This window comes from Lepidochelys kempii, chromosome 22 (genome assembly GCF_965140265.1).
Source record: "Lepidochelys kempii isolate rLepKem1 chromosome 22, rLepKem1.hap2, whole genome shotgun sequence".
Taxonomy (NCBI): domain Eukaryota; kingdom Metazoa; phylum Chordata; order Testudines; family Cheloniidae; genus Lepidochelys; species Lepidochelys kempii.
In genome coordinates, this window is record NC_133277.1 from 4,601,813 (window position 1) to 4,622,008 (window position 20,196).

The following is a 20,196-nucleotide window of genomic DNA, read 5'->3' on the forward strand; positions in this document are numbered from 1 at the left end:
TCCAGTGACTTCAATCCCATCTGCTCTGTATGTCTCTACGTGTGTGTGAGAGAGAACATACATACACCCATTGACTTCAATGACACCGATTTACACCAGAGGAGAATATGGGCCATAATGAATATACATAAGACGTAGGCAGACATAAGCTAGAAATTTGTTTGCTGTGGTGGGAAGGTTAGCAGGTGCTGTTGTACCCTGTGGAAATCTCCATTGCAATGCAATTGCTGGACCCCACTGGGACCTGCAAAACTCTGGAGAAATCAGTGTGTCCGTTCCCAATGTCTCATAGGGTCCATGCACCCACTCACACATGCATATATAAGCTTTATGAACCAGAGTCCGGAGTTTCCTTCTTGGGAGCAATGTCTTCAAGGTAAATTAAGAAGCTGAAGTGGGAGCTTGAGCACAGTAATGTCCTATCACTGATGCTTGGAGGACTTGCTAGAGGATTTATGGCATCATTTGAAGCTGGCTTAATGGTATAAACAGACCGGCATGTCCAGGTTCTGGTCTAGCGGAGACTGTGTCAATGAAGTGACCTGCATTGCTTATGATATATTAGCCACTGGGAAATGTTTTGTCCTGGTACCCATAAAAACACAGGAGGGAAAGTAAAATCCCCCCACTTGTCAAAAGGATGCTAAGGGCCATCGCAACAGCTCTCTTCAGGGAGAGGAGAAATCCATAAACATGTGCTCTTGGGGATAATTCTGAAGGTAGGTTGGGAGCAGGGTATTGGTGATAAACCTACAGTGCCAGGAGTAGCTATTCTGACAAAGGGCTCACGCTTTTCTTTTTCCTTTCCCATACATTTTTTTAAACTAGGAAATTAAATGCCCAAAGCTACAAGAATACAATATTAAGGACGGTTAAACACTCAAAAGTCAGGAAGTGTCAATGTTAAGGTGGAACACATAACCTTAACTCTGCCTCCGTTTTTGTATGCATTATGATACAGGGTAAAGTTTTCAAAATAACCTAAGTGACTCAGGACCCTAACTCCCATTTTCCGAAGTGACTAGGGGCTAGATTAAAAAAGGTATTTAGGCACCTCAAGATGCAGATAGGCGTGAAGGAAGTTTCATTCTTAAACACTTTGGAAAATCCCACTTTAAAAATCTGGCCCTAAGTGATTTAGACGCCTAAGTCCCATTACAGTAAATAGTACGTAGCTTCCGAAATCATTTTTAAAAATTTTACCTGCAACCTTTAACTAGATGATCACAGGTTATCTTATACTTGTGGATCTAAGATTATGGGGAAATGTTCAAATTCTATTACATTATTTGAGAGAGAGTTCACTATCTTTTTCTGTATTTTCAGAGGAACCTAAACTCAAACCAATGTATACAATTCATAAATATTGTAACAATTCTGAAGCCTCCACGACTTCACAGATGTCACTATACTGCACACCATGTCCACTCTTCAGGAGCATCAGGGATAAAATTCAGATCCTTCTGCTCCAAAAAGCACAGGTCCCTACTGCTTTACCTACCTTGCTAATAACATTATAGGCACTATGAAACAAAATGGAGCAGTTCCAATTCTATCCAGTAGATGGCAGTCGTGCCCACATACATACCTCCCACATCAGCACATTTATTGCAAGTGCACATGGGTAAGTTGTGTGTGTAATTGGTTTAAGCGTAGCTCAGAAGCAGCATCTGTTTTTTCAGTGAGGTGCCTGCTTTTTACCCAGCTTTCCAGCTGGCCTGACAGAGGCAAAATGTCTGCCTGACACTTGACAAAGCACAGGCTTGTTTGTTTGTTCTCAGATTTAACTTCCATCATTGCCTTGTTTGCCTAACATGCAAGGGATGCATCAGAGATGTTTCAGTGCGGCCCCCACTGATGAGGATGCATCTTAAGCAACTTCTCTGGCGCTTACTGCTTCTTCTCCTCCTGCAAATGCCTTTGTTAGATAAACAACAAAAGCCTCAGCACCGTTTATACAGCAGATGCCTTTCCTAATCACTTGCAATTGCATCTTCTCGGCAAGATGAAAGCGACAATGCTTGGGGTAAAGTGAGCTCTCCCATCACGCAGCTGCCAAGCTGCAGAGAAGGCAGACCTTTTATGGCTGATATAGTGGCAAGGTTTATAGACAAAGCTCGCACTGTGCCCTGCTGCTGGCTTTGGAGATCAGCTAATGAAGGGATCATGAACAATATGGCTCCAAGCAGATTGCATGCTCGGGTTCCCATTGCTTTTGTGGGGAATCCCATCCCCCAGCAGCAAATGGAGCGCCACGGGTCCTGCTCCTTCACAAATGGATGAAGAATGTTCTGAGTGACTAACCTGCTTAGGTATGAGACCAGACCAACTCCTGTGGGGCCCCTTCTTTGTCAGGCACGGTAGGTTCCATTAGATCTAAAAGCAGGTCAAGCACGATGGATCCTGGTAGCTCTTAATGCGGGAATGCACAAAAGTTCTTGTTCCTTCAACAGGCAGGTTACTAGTGAAGAATGGCAACTCTTCCCTGTTGTGCCCAAAGGCTGGATTGAACTGAGGTTCCTGCAGCTGTGAGGCACGTGTCTAGGGGCCAGCAGCGCAACCGTTAGAGCTGGGAGGGTTCGTATTGCAGAGGCTGTGGGTTTGATTGTCTGGGGGACGCCCCCCAACAAGGTTTGGGCTGGGACTCCTGCCCAGACTACCTCTCTTCAGGGTGGAATTCTGCTCAGAAGGCTCCAGTTCAGGCCAATGCTCCCTCTGAAGCCCTGTAATTCCCTGAGGTGAGTAGCTGCCTTCCAGTGCCAGTGCTGATGGCCTGTATAAATTGTGGCACATTGGGTGGAGGGGAGGGTCTCAGAGCAGTTATCAGAGCAGGATGTTTCCCTGTGAGAGGCTCATCTGCTGAACACTGAAGGGTTTGTGTCCCCCCACCCAACCAGGGCTGTGGTGAGCTAGTGTAAGCCCCTTCCCCTGGGATAGATCCAGTTGCTTTGGGACCTAATGTGTGGGTTGGTGTGTAACAGCAGCCAGCTCCTTCTGGATGAACCAGCTACTTTCTCCAATAGTGGAAGTTACTTTCCTGACTCCTCAGAATCCCAGTGTCATGGGGCAGCCGGACAGGACGTGGCTGAGACATGTGAGACCAGAGACAGACTGGCCAAGCCACAGAAGGGACCTTCTAGCCCTCACAAAGGAACACTGTGATTGTACTACGCTGAGAATTCCTCAATATCATCCGCCTCCCCCAACCGCTCACTTCCCCAGAGCGACTTATGCCTTACCTTACAGAACACAACTTGATTGTCCTTCTAGCTGCAGAGCTCCCGGCCGAGAGTCAGGGGTACATGGCAGCATCAAGGGAAGCAGAATGGGATGGAATCAAACACTGGGAAACACTTATTGTAATTATTGTATAGTGCGAGTCCGAGCGGTAACAATCAATCCAGCCACTGATGGGCTGAGCCACACCCAGGATCAGAGTGCCTTCAGAACCCAAACGTAGATCCAAGTTTTCCAGGTTCCTTTTTCACAATGGGCCAAACCAAATGCCTTTGGAGCCAACTCCCTTTGGACTTTGGTCTGTTGGATTCTGGATCAGAATCTTGTCACTTGATCTCACTTCTCCTTCCTATCCCTGACAGTGGAGCATCCCAGCTTCAACTGGCACAAACATCCCTCTCCCTGCACAGAGTGGAGCTGCAAAGCTATCTGCAACCTTCATTCCTGCAAGAGCTGCAGATTGTGTTTGAGAAGCTATTAAGCACCAGTCCAATAGAGCAACCTTTCATTGACAAGCCACTTGGCCCTTTAAATGATCTCTGAATAGCGTTTTCCTTTTATTGCTTTGTGCAGTTGAGCAGCCTTGGCTTCAGGTTATTTTGGCTTATGATAAACTCTGGATCTATAAAGCTCCCATTCGCTTTGGTCTCTCTTTTGATCTCTCTTGTCCATTTGCTTCCTTTACAAGTTTTAAATTAAAAAAAAAAGCACACAGAGAAAAAGATACCAAATTAACAGGAAAACAAATGAAAATGAGTATGTTGTATCTCTCTTTGATGACAGCCACCTTTATTAGCTACCCTTACACCGGACAGACAGTCTGCTCAGCAGCACAAGTGGGCTTTTATATTTATTCTAAATTAGAAACAAAATGATGGAAGCTTCAAATGGAAGCATCAACTAATTGCACTAATATCTCACTAATTCCAGCATCAGGGAGGGGGAATAATGACTTTTTGCTATTTTACCAATTGTTCAATTTAGACCAAGGTGCATTATGAGCTTTCTTTCTGTTCTGTGATCTATGGTGCAGGCTGAGATTCCAGTTCAATTATTAATATGCAGGAGTTATAATTATTCTGATGACTGGTATGAGATAATTATAAACCATAAAAACAGCTTTCATCTGCATGCACAATTCAGTTTTTTTCCTTCTTTTTCTTTGCGCTGTGAATCTGAATCTTATCTGTAAACTGGGGACACACAAGAGTACAGAATGATGCACTTAAAAAAAAAAAAAAAAAAAGCAAACCTAGACACACTGTGTTGATTTGGTGCTCATGAAAGTGTGGAGCAGATAACACCAGCCAGAAACAGGAGCAGCGGGGCAGCTGCACATTCTGCCAGGCAATCTCCGTTCTCATCTGTAACAGCTCTGCTACTCCCAGGCACTTGCATATCCGTGTCTATGCATGTCCATCTTGAACTGAAGCAGTCTTGTTATTCCTATCCTGAGCAGCTTGGCCAATGTTCCTTTCATTCTGAGCAGTACTATTCCCTGCTGTTCCAGTCCTGAGAAATGTCAGTCCACCTCAGTCCTGACCTACAATCCCCACTGCTATCTAAGTCCTGGGCGCTCACTCAGCTCTGCCCAACGTACCTCATTCCTGATCTGCCATCCCCTCTGCTATTCCAATTCTGGACCAGCATGCAATAGTGCGAATGCATCACAGTCCTGATCTGCAGGCCCTTTGCTATTCCCGTCCCAGGCCCTCCCTCAGGTCTGCCACTGTACCTCAACTCTGCTCTGTAGTCACATCTACTATTTGAGCCCTGCACTGGCTCTGACTAGAGAAAGCCAAAATTAGAATCATCAAATCGTAGGACTGGAAGGGACCTCAGGAGGTCTTCTAGTCCAGTTCCTTGCATGCATGGCAGGACTAAGTATTATCATAAATTCTATGATGCTTTCCCATTGTAGGTAGATATTTAATGAAGATGAATATGTGAGACCACAAAATGAATTTGTATGTGGGGTCCCGATTTCTAGCTATTCTCCTGGGTTAGCAGGGGTGGAAATATACCTCATGTATAGCACTACAATACACCTCCCCAGGATCTCAAATGTCTAAGGATTTGTCTCTCTTTTTTTTTCTTTCACAGGCCTTCTTTTGCCATGGTTGGGAGCTTTCAGTGGGAATGTTTGAAACGATAAAGTATGGTCTTCTCACGGCACATCATCCAGGCACTGAAATGCCACGAAGTGAGGTTATCTCCAGAAAGGGCTCGAGGAGGCATTTAATTTGTCTATTTCCATGGCACTCCCTATCCTAGTTATCTGAACCCCTTATACAAGCTCCCAGAAAACATCGGAGACAGATTGAAAAGACACACGTGCAAATATCAGATTGCTCCCCACCGCTCTCTTCATTGTCCTCAGAGAACAGAGGGCAAGAGATTGTTTTTAAAGAAATGTCATTCACCTCTCAAAGCATTGCACTAGCACATCAGTGTGCATTCAGCTGGTGGGAGAGGGGGACTCACTGGGGACCCCCACCCCTCACTGAAGCTTCACCCAAAACTCTAGATGAGCCTGAAGTTGCCCCTCTTTCCATGTCGAAAATCACATACTCTGCAGTCTGCTAACTGCTTTTCCCAATCGGTTTTCATTTTCATTTTGGCAGAAATGCCAGTAGATGCCATTACAAACCTTCAACAGGTTTCTGCCAGTTTCTCTATTGGTTTCTCATGGGGGACCAATAACCCCAGAAATCTGTACGCCAGTAAATCAGTTGCTCCATTCCTAAACGTAGTTGGCCAACTGGAACCAACTGCAAATGCTAATGTGGGATTTCCAGCTCTGTACTTCACAGGGCCTGCTGAAAGAACTCCAGATCTCATGAGCCAGGTGATATGGGTTGGGTATGTACCCCATCTTGGCAAACTGAGAGTTGTATTGACTTCAGGTAATGAGCTAAACCTTTTGGGTGCTTGACACCCCACAATCTTTGGAGATTTTCCCACTACTGGTTACCCACTTGTAGATCTGACTGGTAGCCCCATGATATCTGAGTGGTCTTTAATGATAATCCCTTCTGTTAGACTATGACACCCTCAGCATGAGAGCTTGCTTTACATGTTTGCCAGTGGGTAATATCTGACAGGCCTCATTCTCTCAGTAAAACAGGGTGCAGTGTACATTGCTACATGGGAACCATTGGTCAGCACATAATGGCTGCCTCTGGCTGCAATGCCACTGTTTAACTCAGTGCTCTGTATAGTGCATTCAGATACCTTAAGTCAGCGGTTCTCAAACTTTTATACTAGTGACCCCTTTCACACAGCAAGCCCCTGAGTGCGACCCCCCCTTATAAATTAAAAATACTTTTAAAATATATTTAACCCATTATACATTCTGGAGGCAAAGCGGGGTTGGGGTGGAGGTTGACGGCTCGTGACCCCCCATGTAATAACCTCACCACCCCCTGAAGCAGGGCTTTGGAGCCGTGCTCTGGCTCTGCTTCAGCTCCAGGCAAAAACCTGCAGCTCCACTGCTCTGGAACCGTTCCGCGCTCCAGCTCCAGGCTCCACTCCAAAGCCCTGTCCCGAAGGGTCCCGACCCCTAGTTTCAGAACCCCTGCCTTAAGTGTAGAAGATGCTATTTAAACCAAGTTCTACATAGCTATCATGTAGGGGGAAGAATGCTGCCGGAGACCTGTGCACCGAACTTAAATATCTCTGCTGTGGGATCACCAGTGATGTGCTAGTCGATATTCTAACTAGAAGTCACTGATTCATAGGGAGCTGTACAGCAACATGGCAAAGCCTTGGCATAGGGTCCAGAGACCTGGATTCTAGTCTGCTTCTGCCCCTGACTTGCTGTGTGACCCTTGGCAAAACAGTTAGGTTTTGCCTTGACTAGAGATGGGGCTAGCAAGGCATGGAGGAGGAGTTCACGCTTCTCTGAGCAGCAGTGTTTCATCCTACTGTGTGCACCTTTGTTTCATGGAAATCAATCTGCACAGGTGGGAGAACACGCTGCACTGACCAGCTCTTCCTTGACTTACCAGCAGCCTCTCTCCCCACCAGGCCTGTCAGCTGCAAAGAGTGTTCTGCCAAGTGGGTGCTGGCAGATTCACAGCATGGGGAGGGTTCCACACAGCTGCCATTGCCCTCCACAGGGGGCTGGCCTGCCTTTCTGCAGCTGTGTTTCCCTCCCCACCACGGAAGGGAGCATACAAGCCTCCCTCTGCAGAAGGCTTGAGCAGAGCATGAGAAAGGAAAGCTGGGAGAGCGAGCATGGCATGTGCATTCTCCTGCAAATGGGAAGCAGTCACGGGCACCGTCTAGCAGCCGGCGGCTTGCCGGAACAGGTGGTGGAGGAGTAGGCTGACACCTCCTAGCTTAATAGTTCCCGCTAGTCACTTTGTGAATGGCAGCCAAAAAATGCCATGATTGCAGCAGCGACGGCCGCTAATGACTCGGTATAGATCTGGCAAGACAACAAAGGCAGGAGAAGAGAGAGAGGGAGCGGAAAAGACTCCTGAATTTCTACTTTTGGCCGGTGAGAAGTAAATGGAAGGAAAGTACAGGGAGGGGGCAGGTGGGAGCCAGTTGGGAATAATGCCAGCCTGACGTGGGGATGAGTTGCTGGTGTAACCAAGGAGGGGGTTTCACGTACCAGCCATTGGGTTGAAGGGAGCCCTCATTGCCGGAACTGGGGATTTACTGTAGACCTTTGGCTTTGGAGGATGGTTGGACTGAACAGAGGGAGAGGATTCAGTTCTTCTAATTTTAGGGCAGATCTGGAGCTTATTACCTAAGCCAAAATTTTGAAACTTGGGGACGTAACATCAGCCATCTGTGTCCGTATCATGGCTCCTAAGTAAGTGGCCGGAAGTCAATACAAGCTGCAAGAGCACAGAACCTCTGAGCCGCAGGGCATTCAGTTGGATGCCATACAATGGCTTACGTGCCTGGCTTTATGCGCTCAAGATTGGAAATGCTGCCCCTAGTCCGTGCTCGGACAGAACCTCCGCTGAAGCCAACAGGGAGTTCTGCCGGAGAAAGGATCCGGCCCTTAATGACTAAATGGCACATTCCTCTTGATTATGTATCTGTTTCTGAATGTTAACAAACAGTCTGCAGTGTTTGACTGAGTGGGTTATTAACAGAATGAAGACAGATGGTAGAGGATTAACTCTAACGCTTCTTTATTGCAAGGCTGTCACTACAGAGAGCTCAGCGCTCTCCCTCTGACTACAACCGTCACCAGCTTAATTCCCCACTACAACTCAGAGCCACACGCCACCTAGTGATCCAGGCACAAAGAACACCCGATCGTTAATCAGAGTGTGGGGACAATCAGAAAGTGACTGTGTCAGAATGGCACCTTCTCGTGCTCCCCATGCACCCTTGAGTTGTATCCAACCAGGCTTTTACTGCCATAAGCTTTGCAGAGCTGACATAGCCGGAGGCAGAGAGCTAGATTCTCTTCTGCCCTGTGCATCAGAGCCCATATAGCTGGATTTGATTCTTCCGTGTGCATCATCACCAGTGTTAGGGGCACTGAAACTTGATTCTGTAATGCCAGATGTTGGGTTGCAGCTCCCAGCTTTTCCTGCGGGACACCAAGACTTTGTCTAGACTTAAGCTTTTGTAACATGTGTTAACTGATTGCCAGTTAACACATGCTAACTAACACAATTGGAAATGCTAATGTAGACACTCCACAAATGTGTGTTCATGGACACTCTAGAGTGTCAGATCGGAACAAATATCTCAGAAGTATCTACATTCATATTTACAATCATGTTACTTAACATGTGTTAACTGACAATCAATTAACATGTGCTATAACACTATTAATACTCTAGTCCAGACAAGTCCATAGAATACTCATTCTAGAGCTGACACAGGGGGATAAAGAGTAAGACCCGATCTACCTGCAGATTTCATACTGGTATAACTATGCCAGTTACAGTTGTAATTTTTGACTGGTTTAGTTATATCGGTACAACCCCTAGTGTAGACGCACTTGTTCCAGTATAAAAGTATCTATACCAGTAGCACTTATACCCATCCTGCACAGGACTAGCTACACTAATATAAGCACTTCTATAACTGTGAGCACAGTTTGTACCCCTCTGAGCATTGTACCCCTCTGAGCACAGTTAAAGTGATACAACTGTTGTGTGTAGGCAAGGCTACATTTCTCTGACTACAGCTGCACTTTAAAAGCATTACCGTTAGACGCCAGCATGGTTCTAGTGATGGATGTAATTACCCATTTCCACGATGATGGACACCCCATGATGCATAATTAGCAGATTGCTCCATTGTCTGCGTCTGTTTTTAATTCCTTCGGACACCCCATAATTATTAATAGGGCTATTCATTAGCGTTCTAATGCAATAAAGAGGAAAATCTTTTATTTGGCAAAATTCAAAAGGCAAAGCATCTCTCTTTGTATCCCTGTGGTGTATTTGGTCCAAAGAGTCTGGCTCAAGCTATCAGAATCGTAGACCAGTGAAGTAAGTACCAAGGGTTCTTAGCTGCTCTAGTAAGGATGACCAGATCTCAGAAGTCCACACTGGTTCAGATTAGCTGCAAAGTTTGGATCTGGAACTCAACAAAGTTTAGGGGTGTTTGGGTCTGGAATTTTCATCCAGGACCATTTTCAGTACAAATAGATCAATGGTGGAGTACGTAGCTATGGAAAGCCTATGACTTTGTTTTTATTTTACTGCATCTTTAAATCTAAGGAGCCTACTGTCTGCAAACATTGGTAGCTATTTGCTTGTGCAGAATGAGACAAATACACTGTGTTCATTCTCTCCCCCTCACAAAGACTTTATTTTTGTTCTTTCAGATTTCTCTTTTCTTAGTCTAACATAAAACCACATTGACGCTGAAATTAGCTAGCTGATTAGGGAGAAACATAACTGGAATTCTCTAGAGGTTGGATACTTATCCAGAGGAAGGTTGATTCTGCAGGATCAAGTTCTCCCAGGAGATTCCCGAGTGTTGCCACAATCCCGCTGTACCTCAAATACCTCTCAGAATGTTTCTACACTGCTGATTCTGGTTCCAGACACTAGTAGGAAGGCCAAGGGGCATGAAAATATTGCAGAAATCAGGCAAACTAAGCTCTGGATTCTGCCACCCTTACTCTGATAGAGTATGCCCTTAGTGTGAGTCTTCACTATGGGAAAAGGTGTTAGCTAACACACGGTAACTAACACGAGGTAAAATCCTAGTGAAGACAAGGCAATTTGTCGTTTTCACACGAGTTAGCAGGTTGAGGATTTGGGTCAGTTCTTGTTCAACCCAACCCGTTCCATCCCTTCCCTAGCAGTAATCCTACTATGGCCAAACTCTCCTCACTGTGCATTTGACACGAATCTCCCGTTTAGTGCTGCTTTAGGAACCTTAATCCCTCTCTGTTGATTCTCTGACCTAGCATAAAACGCAGAGGTGCTGCAGTGCGGCTGCCCCTGTCCTGGGGTTTGCTTCACAAACAACTCAAGCGCGGAAGTTGCCAGAAATTGGGATGTTCATTCACTCTTCTGAGTGTAAACATTTTTTACTATTTAATTATTTCGACTCATAATTATTCATCATTTTTGGATGGATTATCCATTGATAGGACAGCACTTTGGAGATGGATGGAATATATAACAACACTTTACATGTCTCTCTGGGTTCTTGCAGTGTGCAAACACCTCGCACGCATTAAAGAAGCCATCCTCACTGGGAGGCAATATTAGCCCCAATTTAAGATAGGGAACTGAGGCACAGAGGATCAGATTTTCAAAGGTATTTAGATACCTACATATGTGGATGGATGGGATTTTCTAAAGCACCAGAGCAGGTTTGGTGCTTAACTCCCCTATGATCTCCATGGGAGTTAGGCACTTATATACCTTTGAAGATCCGGACCTTAGGATCCTAAATTTCATTGACTTTCAATGAAACTTAGCCTGTTGCTTTTGAAAATGGGACTTAGGCACTTTTGAAAATTGCATCCTAAATGATTTGCCCATTTGAACCCAGCTCTCCTAAGTCAGAAGTACTTATGCTACCCCGAAGAGCAGCCATCTTATGGACAGGCTTTCACGTGTATGAATAAAATAAAAAATACTAAGCACACTTACTGACTTTTCCACAAGGAAAGTACTTTTTACACACACTGATTAATCACTACAGCATCTCTTGGCAAGGGAAAGTGTCCCATTTTATACATAGGAAACTGAGGCATAGAGAGGTAAAGTGACATGTCCAAGGTTACAGTGAGTAAGTGGTCAAGTTGGGACTAGAATTCATATCACCCCTCTCACGCTTTTCTAGTCTCACTCCTAGACTGGACTGCCACATCAGAAAAGAAATCTTGATCCACGGAAATCTGTAGAAGCTTTGTCATTGTCAGCACTGGATCAGGCCCTTGATGGACTCAAAACACGTATAAGCCTCGGTAAGAGCTAAAGATTGTCACAGTTTGGGTTTCAGGAGACACAGTGTAATGAATCCTGATGCCAGTGTGTAGCCAAAAAAAAAATAAAAAAATTTCAATGAAGAATGCAGATTCGGCAACACCAAAACATTTCACAAATTCATGTTGGTTTGCCAAATTGTTTCAATAAGGAAAAACCCTAAAAAAATTCCAAAAAAGTCAAAACATTCTGTTTCAACGTATTTAAAATGAAACGTTTTAATTCTTCTGTTCCAAGTGACTTTCTTTAATTTTATTTTTAAAAGGAATGAAAAACGGTCAAAATTGAAATGAAACGTTTCATTTGACCTGAAAAAATATTTTGTTTGATTTTTGTTTTGCCACAAAAAATAAAAAAAAAAAATGGTTCCATCCAAAATGATTTCCCCCTCCCCCGATTATTTGGAATTGCCAGGGGACTGAAAAATCCATTATTCACAAGCTCTATGTGGAATGGCAGCAAACCATCTGGTGGCTGCTTCTGCAGTCTCAGAACTCCACCAGCCCACGTGGCACCTGCATGTCCTCTCCATGGGGCAGAGAGCGCAACCGGTGGATCTGTGGAGTGCTTCTCTACTGGTCCTCCCTCCGCTCTCCTGTACTGGGTCATGCAGGGGCTCTGATTCTGCTGCTGTCAGGAATCTTTGTTCTTATTGAGGAGGGGACAAGGATTTTCCCCTTATTCATAGCAACACACATGGTAGAAAGCATTTGTATCCTTCATCTAGAGACTTGCTCTGGGAAGGGTTGATAGAAGAAGGGGTTGGGGGAGAGAAGACGTGTGGGGGAAAGGGGAATAAAAGGAGAGGAGGGGATAATAATGGGGGGCAGGGGGAAAGAGATGGGGAGAAGTAGAAGCTGTCAAAGAAAGTTGGCAGAGGTGGGAAGTACAAGAAGTGAGGGGTTGTGGGGAGAGCCCGGTGGCATGTGGGGCAGTCGCTTACCTTCAGTCATTCTCCGATACTTCTCCTTGTACATGAACCCCAGCACGAGGCAGCATCCTCTTCTCGGGAGACCCAGTTCTAAAAGTGAAAGAGCGACAACCACATTAGTTGGCAGGCCAGCCAGGAGAGAGCCAAAGGTGCCCACGGTGGGTGGGATAGGGTAAAGGGGGTGTCGCCTGCCGACCCCGCCGTCAGTGCAATGCAAAGGGGTTGTCAAGGCGGAGGTCTCCTCTGCAAGAAGGGAGTGGCCAGGGAAAGTAGATTGAACAGTTTCTCCAGAGAAGGGTCTGAGCGTCCCATCCCCAATGGGAAAGCCATTCCCTCCACATCCCATCTCTCAGGTGCTTGCCTCTCCTGCCGCTTCTATGCTGGGTGCAATGTACTGTGTGTCTCTGCCCTTCCATAACGTGCAGCAGTGACAAGGACTCGGCTTCTTAATCCCTTTCGCTCCGCAGACTGTGTGATAAAATGTAATGTAGGGTCGTGAAGGAGAGATAAACCTGACTTGAGGCTTCTTGCCCTTTCAAAACAAACAGCTGGCCCTCACAGTGGCACAATGCCAAGGCCCCAGGCAGCCTGTTGCTTTGATCCCTCAATTTCTTACAGGGGGTGACTGACTATCAGTAAAAAGCAGAGAAGCAGTTCTCAGCATGGATTTTCCAGAAGTGCGTTGTGTGTGTGTGTGTGCATTTCTCCCCACGTGTCTATCTCGCCACACAACAAAAAGCCCTCGTTCTTCAAAGAAATTCTCCTGTACCACGGTAGAGAAAATTAAGATACCATGTCCCAGCCGCAGCTTGCCTTTGGGGGCCTCCCCCATTCTACAGAACCATGCAGATCAAAGCCCCTTTGATGTTTACTTAGTGCCTCTGTGGTCCCTTAATACAGCTCCCATTTGTCACCAGAAGAGCACTTCTGATGTCACAAAGCAGTGTAGGTATGAGAAAGGGGAAGACAGCAAAGCGCAATGGCTTAAAGTGCTGGGAGCTTTACAGCAGAGAGCACTATACACAGCAATCCATCTACGGTACTCACGAGACCCCCTCTTCTGTAGTATTGGAGCACCTCACAATCTTTAATGCACTATGCTCACATCGCCCCCCTGAGGTTGGGAAGCGATATTATCTCCCTTTTACAGTCAACCTTTGCTCTTGCACTTCTGTACATAAACCTATTGGACTTGTGCAACCTGGGTAAGGATCACAGAGTCAGCCCATGAGGGGCACAGTGGGATTGCCTTTCTCATTTACGTGTGGTACATAGTGATAGAGAGCACTTATGCAGCACCAACCACCCAAGTATCCAAAGGCCTTCCCAGGCACTAACTGATTGGCCTTCACAGTGCCCTGGGCAGGCAGGTATTAGTGTCCTCAGATGATAAGGGGGAAACCAAGTCACGGATTCTCAGAGATATTGAGATGCCTAATTGCAAGTGATTTGATAGGGAGTTTGCCATCTAAATACGTTGAGGCTCTGGACCAGAGCACAATGAAACCAATAGAAAGACGCCCATTGACGTCAATGGACTTTGGATCAGGCCCAGAAGCAATTTGTCCAATGTCACATAGAACCTCATCCTGAGGCTGAGAATCTTCACTTCTCGCTACCTTCGGCCCCACTTCAGGAAGGTACTTAACCAACTGCCCATCTTTAAGCATGTAAATAATCCCATTGAAATCAATGCTTAGAGTTCGGCACACTCTTGGATGGTTTCCTGAATTGGGGTCTTTCCTGGCAGTTGAGAGCAGGATCGGCTCCACAGTAAATCAGCAGCACAGTGAGGCTTAGACACTGGGACTCCTGTCTCCCAGTCCCAGGCTCAAACCACAAGACCAAGGCCATGCTGGTCATTGCTATCTTCGTATTCAGCAAATATAAACATTTGGGCTATTCCAGTTAAATAAAAAATAGATGGGGTGGTTATTAGTGGAATAATAGATGCCTTCTGCTAACTTCTATTGGTCACCCCTAGTGCCTGGTGACTTCAAATGGAGGATAGCCCCAGGAGCTGTTAACTCAATCGCTCAGCGCTCCTTTCCAAATACAAGGTGCCAACTAGAAAAAGTAGCACCTAGCTGAAAACACACACACACACACTCTTTCTCTCTCTCTCCCCCAAAATAAGACAGAGCTATTTATCTGATGGAATTATCTAAAAGCTCTAATACTGTTTAAATATATAAAACCCATAGAAGTAAGCAAGATGCATTTAAGCCTTTATTGATAGGAAAGCAAAATACTATTGATACCTATCGAGCCTGCAATGAACATCATGCTATCAAAGTGTAATTAAAGTAACAGAATTAGGTTAATCACAAAAGCAGTCAGTTCCACTGTGGAGTCAAACAAATCAGTGTTTTTCTGTTACTGAGTCTGAAGTGCAATTGCATATTTCTTTTCTGCAAACACCTCCCACACACACACATTTGCTGTTGTTGAATGTGTTTTCACTAGCAAAAGGTGAACTTCAAAAGAGGTCAGAAAGGTGGATGCTTCCAACCTGTGAGGTTTAGGTCTGGACCAGAACTTGTCCAGAGTTTGGATCAATTTGTTCCAGTCTGGGCTCCATCTCCAGCTTGCCCCATAGTGGGGCTATGATAATGAATGCTTATTAAGCCATTTGAGATCCTAAAATGAAAGGAGCACAGCATTCTAATAATTTATGCTGCAAATTTGTGAGACCTCGATAAAGTTTTTATAGCTAACGGCACCTTTAAATACTTAAGAGCACCTTTAAAGATAAAGTGCTTTGAGGTGGCTCTGTGCGACCTCTAAGCTCTCAGTTGCCTAAAGATTGCTTGCCACTTCATACCCTTCAGGGTATGTCTACACTGCACACTAAGCCCGGGCTCTGACTCAGGTTTGAGCCCAAGCCCCACTTCTGTCCACACACAGATCTGTCTGACTCAGGTCAGCAAGCATTCAGGACCTGGATCCTGGCACCTTGCTGGGGGGGGGGGGGTCAGCGCCGAGTCCCACTGTGACTCGGGTCCAAGCCGTGTCATTTTGCAGTGTGGACGCAGGTCAAGCCCCAAACCGGAGTTAGAAGGTCTGTGTAGTGCAGTATGGGAGCACTAGCATGGCTGTGAGACCTGAGTCCGGCAACTGCAGTAGGTGCTCAAGTTCAGGCTTGGAAGCATTGTGTCCACAGCCAGTTTACAATGCAGCATAGACTCCCTTCTAGTGGCTAATGGCAAAGGACGGCTAAGACAGTTAAGCACACATCCAACATCTGAAATCCTCTGGCATCAGGGCACTGCAACAATCCCACTGGAAAAAGGTTGTAACGCACCTGTGTCCATATCCCCTAACTTTGAAACTATCCAACAATCCACATTTTCTTCCCATGTGGCTTAATTTCTCTCCCTCTGTGAGAACTATAAAAGAAGTCTCGTCTGACATTTCCCACCTCGGTCATTTGTGTTGGGTGAAACAAAATAGTTCATTTGGAATATATCTTGAGGCGTGTCGATTTTTTCCACATTTTGATTAACTCAAAAGCAACTACACCGATTCATCACAGACCTTCTTATAAAAATGGAGACAAAGAACAGAAAAGGTCAGATCAAAGACTGGCACGGAGGGGGTTGCTAGAGTGGAAATTAGAATGCGACCACAACTCTAACACTCACTCCTCACTTATGCAATAACGAAGATCATTTGAACGAGCACCAAAATGCAGCTGCCTCTGGGGTGGGGATGGCCATCTTTGTAATGGCCCCAACATTGCCACGCAGCAGCTTTAGGGTTAGGAAATGAAGAATAAGTTACTAACTGAAAACCAGAAGGGGAATTCAGGTGGTAAAAATATATGGTGTTGACTGAAGTTGGAATCTACAGGGAATAACGTGAGAGGCAGGAGATGACACATGTGATTTAGAAGAGGAGCTGTCGCTTTGCTGTGCCAAATTACAGAAGCCTCCTGCTTTTCCTCATCAGATTTTTTTCTCACTTTCATTTGCAATTTAATTACCTCCTTTCAAGGCAATTACAATACCCATAAATCATGCAGGGAGCAAGGTTTCTGATCAACTAGCATACTAAAGGCTGGAGCAAAGGAGTAGTAAAGGGTTATTAGCACGATCATCCTATGTACTATTGTGTAGCTGTATCCCACCAGGAATGATAATTAATGTTTAATAGCCCAATAATACCTGTTTAATAATTTTTCCAGCTCATCCTGACTAATTGCAAGTTTATTAAAGAACAATAAACTTTATAATCAGTGTAAAGGCATAATTGCAATTCCATTGCTTATTTAATACTGAGTTAATTATATTACAACTAAGTTATTTTTTCCCATACATATTAAATATCAATTAGTTGTTTTAAACTATTGATTTGTATTTAATTAACTATGCTATTATATACCAATTAAGGTCTTATAAGAGAAGCTGAAACAGCTGGTCTCTTAAATTAAATTTTAAAATACATGGTATTAAAATAAGTATCACGTTTTCATTTTCTCACGTTTTCGCTCTGCAGAGATGGTAATTTATTCTCTGCCAATGGTTTTACATTACCGTGTTGTATGCATGAGTTTCATTCAAGGGCTTCATCTTCCATTCATTGGGAGAGCGGGACAGCGATCTCTAGGGTAGTGAGGTCCTAGTGGCCAGCACCTGTGACACTGTAATATGATGGCTGGGTCCAATCACAAGACCAGAGTAGGCCTCCATACAATCTTGCTTTGTGATCTCAGAGGCAAAGCAGGGTTAGACCCAGTCAGTACTTGTTTGGGAGAATGCCAAAGGACATGAAGGTCTTAGAGGAAGTGGTGGTGATGAGTCACTGGATCATGTTCTTCCTTTCTTCTGGGGGCACAACGTTGACTGCGGTTAATTATTTTGTGTTTTTTTTCCAGGTAATTGATAAAGATGTTAAATAGCATAGGGCCAAGAAATCATCCCTGCAGGATGCCACTAGAAATACATCCACTCAATGATAATTCCCCATTTACAATTACATTGAGACTGTCAGTTAGCCAGTCTTTAATACATGTAATATGTGCCACATTGAATTTGTATCATTCTCATTTTTTAATCAAAAAGGCATGTGGTGCCAAGTCAAACACCTTGCAGAAGTCTAAGTATAGTACAACAACACTATTACTTTTATTAACCAAACTTGTAATCTCATAAAGAATATATGAAGCTAGGCTGGCAGGATTTATTTTCCATAAAACCATGTTCATTGGCATTAATTATATTGCCCTCATTTAATTCTTTATTAATCCTTATTATTTATTTCCTTCTATCAGTATTAAATGGGCTGCATTTCAATTTCACTGAACTTTGCTTTTAGCTCGTATGGAGTTAAATAAATATCCCACTGCACTTTTTTCTGAGGCATTAGCCCGCCCGGCGGACCTGGCCGAATTCCAAAGTAGTTAATTACATTCTTCCTCACCACGTCCTCCGTGTACTTTCTGTGAACCCGCCACAGAATTCTTCATGTCCTGCCCTTAACACTTGGCAAAGTTGCCGTGTAGCTCTTAAACAGCGGCTCCATTTGAACAGCAGGTGAATGGATCCTTCCATGTATTATTTGTATGTTGCTTTGCTAAGTCTGCAAAGTGACTGGAGATCTTTGGAGATGAAAAGAAGCTACTTTTGTTATTATTATTAAATCTGCTCCTCCTTTAATTTATAAAAACATATTAAAAAAAGAAAGCCTCCCACATGAGAAAATGGGCACATTACAATTTGAAATGAGAATGAGGCGGCGACAAGCGTAAAATGCTTTAGCGATACTGTATTTTACTTTATAGTGCACTGCAGAAAGGTTGCATTTATAAATGTATTTATTGTATTATCCACTTGCAAACCACCTTGTCATCCATTTATTGCACAAATAAAATCTTAAAAGCAGAGAATTAGTTGAGTGTGTCCCTATGGGACCACAATCTGACTTTAAAGAATCCATAGCTGGAGATAAACAGGCAGTGCAAAGGTTCTTGCCGGCTGATTGCCCTGTCCTAAAGTGCTGCTGGGGGGAGGGATTATTCTTCAGCTGTCCATGGATGTGGAAGTCCTGTTCATGTTCATAAGCGTTGATGTACACAGCGGATCTTCAGGGGAGAAATCTACCCCTGGGCAGAGGCCTATGTGCCCATTAAAAGTCATACTAAAGCAAAGTCCTTGGAGTAGCCTTCTGCACAGGGGTGAGTTTCACCCTTGAGTGGCACAGCTGAACTTCATATTCTGAAGGGGCATTTCTAAGGAAGGGACACATCAGAGCGGCCTGGATCAAGATCCAAACTTCCCTTATCTTCAGGAGTGTGTGGACCTGGCATTTCTATTTGGTCCCATCTCAGATTTCAGTGCCTGTGCAATTCCCTGCATCCCCAGGCTGGTCCAGTCCCAATACTATTGACAATAAAGGATGGAAACTTTGGGACCAGTCCATGGATAGATTTCTTTAAGGTGTACCCTTTGTGCCAATCCTGGGCCGCTTCGGGGCTGAAGAGGCCTGTAGAAGAATGACTCACTGACCGGCATGCCCCCTCATGGCTGGGTGTGGCAGACGCTACTCCTCTGGCGCTCCCTGCTGACAACCGCTCCGGCTCTGTGATGGTCAATGTCTTCTCGTGACTCAGCCCTCCAGCCAGGCCACATTCTGTCCCGGGGCAACGAGTCCCACAAAACAGTAGTCCATTGCCCTTACACCTGATCTTCAGCCCCGACTCTGGACTCAGTAGTCCTTACACCCCTGATATCTGGGGCCTTTCACTCCACCTTCCTCAGTGGCTGCTGTTATGGACCGGGATGTAGGCAGTCTGGCCTAACAGACCAGGTGTCAGGTCTAGTGGGCAGAGCAGGCGCCCAGGTCAGGGAACGAAGCCGAGGGTCAGCATCAGAGTCAACTGCGAGGTATCAGAGCCAGGGGTCAAGCCAGAGTCAGAGCCAGGGATCGAAGCTGCCCCTGCTATCCCTGCTAGCTTTAATTTAGCTAGTGTGGGTAATAGCCATTCCCGTACAAGTCCATGGGGGACTTTTGTATGTGCTCTCGTTTCTGGCCCATGCCGGGATCCGTGCTGCTGCATCTTCACTGCTATTTTAGCCATGCTACCTCAATTAAGCTCATGTGAGCCTGTCCACCCAAGCTACACCTTAATTTGAGGTGTAGACTCACGCTTTGATGGCCTTGGGGGGGTCTGTCTAAACCATGGCAGCCTCCCTGGGCTCTGCAGACTGTGGCTCTGCCTCAGACTTGCCCCTCCCACCTCTGGCGTATGAGAAAGTCCTCAAAGGACAGCCTTATGGCTGTCTCTCGGCAATGCCTGCACTGGGAGAATCCTGCCTGGCCAGAACTGGTGCTTTTAGGGCTCCTTAGTGCCATTCAGGCCCTTCTACCCAGTGTAAAGGGAAGAGAGGACCTCTCCCCACCCTTCTGCAATCTCTCTGCATGCAGCAGTCTCTCCACTTCTCGAATCATTTTCATCACCTCTCCCTGGACCCCTTCTATTTCTGCTGTATCTTTTCCCAGATGCTTTCTTAGAACTGAAAATCAGCACTCAAGTTGATGGCATGCCACTGATTTCCATAATGGCATGATATCACAGTGGTATTATTTTCTATCCTA

General features: G+C 45.2%; 1 protein-coding gene across 3 annotated transcripts in view; it reads right to left on the reverse strand.

Moving 5' to 3' along the window:
* The window catches only part of KIRREL3 (kirre like nephrin family adhesion molecule 3), a 727,360-nt gene that overhangs the window by 279,080 nt on the left and 428,084 nt on the right, over positions 1–20,196 (reverse strand). For all 3 annotated transcript variants that reach the window (XM_073320929.1, XM_073320928.1, XM_073320926.1), the window contains exon 2: positions 12,613–12,690. In XM_073320929.1, coding sequence (XP_073177030.1) covers positions 12,613–12,690 — 78 coding nt within the window. The remainder of the gene's footprint in view (positions 1–12,612; positions 12,691–20,196) is intronic.